General features: G+C 40.2%; 1 protein-coding gene across 5 annotated transcripts in view; it reads right to left on the bottom strand.

Annotated features, from left to right (window-relative positions):
* Positions 1 to 2,160: 2,160 nt before the first annotated feature.
* LOC106532307 (ETS-related transcription factor Elf-1) overlaps positions 2,161 to 4,958 on the bottom strand; it is a 7,821-nt gene continuing 5,023 nt past the window's right edge. For all 5 annotated transcript variants that reach the window (XM_014028334.1, XM_014028336.1, XM_014028338.1 and 2 more), the window contains exons 5-6: positions 4,419 to 4,614; positions 2,161 to 4,117 (exon numbers count right to left, since the gene is read on the bottom strand). In XM_014028334.1, coding sequence (XP_013883788.1) covers positions 3,508 to 4,117; positions 4,419 to 4,614 — 806 coding nt within the window. In that variant the 3' untranslated portion in view covers positions 2,161 to 3,507. The remainder of the gene's footprint in view (positions 4,118 to 4,418; positions 4,615 to 4,958) is intronic.

Below are 4,958 nucleotides of genomic sequence, written 5' to 3'. Positions count from 1 at the left end.
TATAGCATGTATAGTATTTGTCTTTGAATTGATAATGAAAAAAAAAACTCTTCCCAGAAAAAACAAACAAACAAATAATCTTAAAAACAATGACTTACTTTGCAACTTTTTTTACTGATGTTTTGAAGAAAAAAAGGGTTTGACATTTTGATGCGAGGTTCTTTGGAAAGGTTATGAACAATAAACATTTTACCTGTTGTACAAAGTTCCTTTAACCTCAGTTTGGAGAAATTAAGTTTAATTTTGACCAAACAGCAAAAGGAATTTCCAAAATCTTAAAATAACATTTACCTCTACAATTGTATCAGTTTCTGTGAACTACATTTTGTAAACCCACACAATTGTTATTTTTGCATCACAACTTGACTGAAAGTGGAAATAGCAGTAGCTGTATCACTTAAGGTACAGCCGTGTCACATTCTGCAAGAACTTTACAATATTCCTGCAGTAATAAATGACAGTGGTGTAAAGATCTATACAGTAGAACACAATACAGTGTAAATAATTTAGCCCAAGTGTCCCCAACTTCTCATTGTTTGGATTTAAAGCCAACAGGAGCTGTTTTATGAGTGCTGTCATGTTAGATCAGTCTGCTCACTGAGGATGTGGAGCTTTAAGACCCACCTGATCATTTTCATACATGCAGCACCTCTTGGTTCTGCATTGCTTGCTTCATCTCTGAAAGCTCACATCTACGTGGGATGTGGTTGGCTCCATCAGTGATTTTATGAACAGTCAGAAGCAGCATAAAAACAGTTTATTTGTGGTCATTTTGCAGAACTGTTTTCAAGTGCTTTTGTTAGGGTTAGAAAAAATATCTGAACATAGGCCTACAGCAGTAAGAGTAGAATTACAAGAATCAGCAACTGAAAAAATGACCTGAAGTGTAATTTTTGTTTTCACCAAAAGCAACATTTTGTTCCTTCAGGTGGACGGAACAGGAACTAAAACTTGGCCAATGAAAGCAGATTATGTTTTAGGTTCAATATCTTAGTTCCTGTCAAGTCTAGATAAAAAAACATTTATAATTTACTGTATATAAACATGCCGGCACGGTGGATCAGTTGGTGATGCCTCTTAGCAAGAAGGTCGCTGGTTCAAATCCCGGCCTGGGGACCTCTCTGGGTAGAGTTTGCATGTTCTCTCCGTGCATGCGTGGGTTCTCTCCGGGTACTCCAGCTTCCTCCCACAGACCAAAAACATGACTGTTAGGTTAACTGATAACTCTAAATTGACCCTAGGTGTGAGTGAGAGTGAATGGTTGTTTGTCTCTATGTGTGGCCCTGTGATAGACCTGTCTCACACTGTGACTGCTGGATGTGGGCACCAGTGACCCACACAACCCTGAAAGGAAGGTGTACAGAAAATGGATGGATTTATATGTTTGCAGGAACAGCTTTGAAAATGTGAAGATTTTAGGACTGTAAAAAATCTGGTTAGAATTGGGACCACTTTGACAAGTAGTTCAGTAGTCTGGGTGGACAAACTTCCAAAGCAAATATTGCCTTTTTTAAAACAACTAATCTGCAAAATTCTACACTGAATAAATATTGGTGCAAATGATTGAGGTGGGTGAAAATGATTGTGTAATTAAAATATGAAAACAATGTAAAAGCTCAAATCTTAGGTTTGGGAAAGCTCTCATCTCCATAACAAAAAAAAGTCCTAACCGGGCACAACCTGCTCAATCACCATAAAATGACGGGACTCCATGACAACGGTCTGTGTGATGCCTGTGGCATTGAATTAAACCTTTTTGTACCACTTAGACCACTGCTTGGCTCTGAGCAGTCAAAGGACAATAATTCTTGGAGACACCTTTATGGATCCTGAGCTCAAAACACTGAGTGTTTCTAACCTCGTGTCCTTCATCCAAGGGACACGAAGGTTTGAATAAAGACCAGTGTCCTTTTAGGGAAAACAATGGACCCACTTATGGGGACTCACCATAACCAGAAAGGTTTATGAGACTGTGTTTGCATAAAGATCTACATTATTTTAAAGATTAGAGTCGTTTTAAGACATAAACATCCATTTCGGTCTGAGCTGCATTTTGACTTATATAAGGGTTATTGGAACTGAGCTACAAAAGGTAGGACACCTCACTTCACAACTTTGAACAATCTTTTTTGAAACTATAAGATAAAAAATAAATAGAAATTTCACACAAATTACAGTTTATTTAATATGACACCTTTGGAATGAGTGAATATACAAAATAAAGGCAACAGAACTTCCATCTCATTCTCAACTATAGGCTCATCTAAATCAGTAAAACAGCATCAAGAGACATTCAGATAATGTGAGCGTGGGGACTTCATGATAAATTGTTTAATATAGTAAAAGCAGTTTTGCATACAGGCTCCCTATAGACAAAGGCACAACCACTGAAAAGCATCTTCAAGCTTGGCCTGGTTCTCACAGAGTGCAGGGTTCATGTGGAGTGAGGTGAACATTGCGGACTACATTAAGACCAAAGCAAGAGTAAACACTGAACAAATGACTTCATATAGGAGCCATCCATTTTTACTCCTCGCATAGAGCAGTCTCTGTAGCACGGAAAATCAAACGAACCTGAGGAGAAAGATGACGAGTCCTTTCACATACATATGACATACAACAGATACAGGCTTCAGAGAGCCGGAGGGAACTTATATACGTGCAACTTCAAAACCAAACATGTGCATAGCAAAACGACTAGTTACAAGTTGAACATCTGAAGAAGCAAAATATCGCTTCATTTGATTGTCAAGCAAAGTAAGGCCCACTTGATTTAAAAAAAAACATTACACAACAGTGATCAACTAGAAACAAAAGCAATCCCTTGTTTTTAACATATCACAATACGAATCAGTCATCTTAAAGCAAATCAACAATAAAAATACGGAATGTTTTCCCTCAATAACCCCATAATTATCTGCAACAGAAAATACAGGAACAGGATTGAGACCTTTAGGCACTTAAAGAAATGTTCAGCAGGAGTAAAAAATAGTGCAAAGCTGCTTTTAAGGCAAAGGAATGATACAGCATGCGATTAGAAATAAAATAAAATAAAATTATGTGGAAAGAGGATAAAGGCAGAGAAAGGTGGTTATTTAATAAATGACTCCATGAGCCAGGATGTGTCTGCAGAAAGTGCAGAAAGGCTTGAAATTCCAGTGCATATTTGTCTTTGGTGTATTGAGTAATTTAAAAAACATAATGTACAAATTAAAGGATTTATATATTTCTCTATATTTTAAGGTGAACTTAAAGGAGATCTCATCTACCTAAATTTTGCGAACAATCATGCCTAGAGGGAAGCAATGATCGAGAATCGTCTTTGTTTCTGATTCATTAGGTTTTAAAACATAAAGTCAATCCCAGATCAGTGCTCTCCTCTGTTACATTGAACAATTATAGACTCTGGTGATTAGACATGGCTGCAGCAGAGTGCAGCTCTGCCACTGTTCCTGAGTCAGTGGAGTGTGTGAGCAACCCTGTTTGAGGCCGATCGGATGGTTTTCTTTATTGGTCAGAGCTTGTTGGAGGCACCAGCTTTGGAGGGTTCTGTCCTGATGGTTTTTCAGGCACCTCCAGCGCACCTTCCCCGTCCCTGACGAACTCGGACGCTGCCTGCCGCTCGCACAGACTGCCCAGCAGCTGAGCCGTTTGGAAGACGGACGCCTGACCGGCGGGCTGCAGGGACCGGACCTTCTGCAGGTTCTGGAGCGTCCTCAGCATCTCGGCGGACACAATGGGCAGGTGTCTCTCCTGGATCAAGCTGGTGCTGGCCGGACGGAGGACGGTGTCGCGCTGAGCTGGAGGTCTGGGAACTGACCTGGTCCGCTGCGTGGGCGTGGCTCGATTGGAGGCGAGCGACATTTTCTTTTGAGGTGGCTGGGAATCCTCTTCATCCTCCTCTTCCTCCTCCTCCCCTGACTGGTCACTGCAGACAGTGCTGTCAGAGTTGTCACTCATACCTTCATCGTTTCCACTGTTGTCCTGATCACCATCTTCTTCCTCTTTGATACCGTCTCCATCTGTGATATAAACCATGTCTTTGGGAAGAGAGGTGAACTGGTAAACAAGGCGCTGACCTTCCACCTTGTTCAGTATGCCCCTCTGATAGTAGTACCTGCACAAATACAAACAAACACAAACCTAACGTAACTGTTGTAGCGTTCAATAAATAACACATCAACCACATTGAATATTCTGATCTATAGATGCATTTTTACCAAAAAACACTATAAAGTGGGCAATCATGTAATTCTTTGTGTACATGTGCACATTTGTCTGTTAGCAAAATATGTCATGACCCAGTGGACAGATTGTAACAAAGGTCTCAATGTAATTACTGGATCATCAAGATGGCTGCCACGTGTGAGGAGAAGAGACCCAGGTCTGTTTTGCCAAAGAGTTTTAGGAAGTCATACCTGAGTGCTCTTCCCATTGTCTCATAACTCATATCCGGTTTGTTCTTGTGTTTTCCCCAAAGTCTGGCCACTGCTTTCGAGTTGACCAGCTTGAAGATTCCAGCCTGCGGATCGGTCCACTTGATGTAGCGAGGACAGACTTGTCTGTCCTGAAGCAGCTCCATCAAGAACTGCCACAGGAAAAGAGTGTGTCCTCCTGAAACCCAAAACATATAAAGCTTTATGGATAAAGAAGAAGCAAAAACATCCCTCAGGTTAAATAACTTTTTGAGTATTTGTTTAAAAATGAGGAAAAATCATTACCAGATTACAGCTGAATTAAAGCATCTGAATCAGGGTAAATAATGACAGAGTCAGATTTAGAAATACAGCAGGTAAAATAAGTATTGAACACGTCAACATTTTTCTCAGTAAATATATTACTAGAGGTGCTAATGACATGAAATTTCCACCAGTTGTCGGTAACAACCCAAGTGATCCATACATACAAAGAAATCAAAAACGTCACTGTTGGTATGGTGTTTTTGGGCTGATGTGCAG

Source organism: Austrofundulus limnaeus, unplaced genomic scaffold (genome assembly GCF_001266775.1).
Source record: "Austrofundulus limnaeus strain Quisiro unplaced genomic scaffold, Austrofundulus_limnaeus-1.0 Scaffold748, whole genome shotgun sequence".
Taxonomy (NCBI): domain Eukaryota; kingdom Metazoa; phylum Chordata; class Actinopteri; order Cyprinodontiformes; family Rivulidae; genus Austrofundulus; species Austrofundulus limnaeus.
This window is presented reverse-complemented; position numbering and strand designations above follow the sequence as displayed.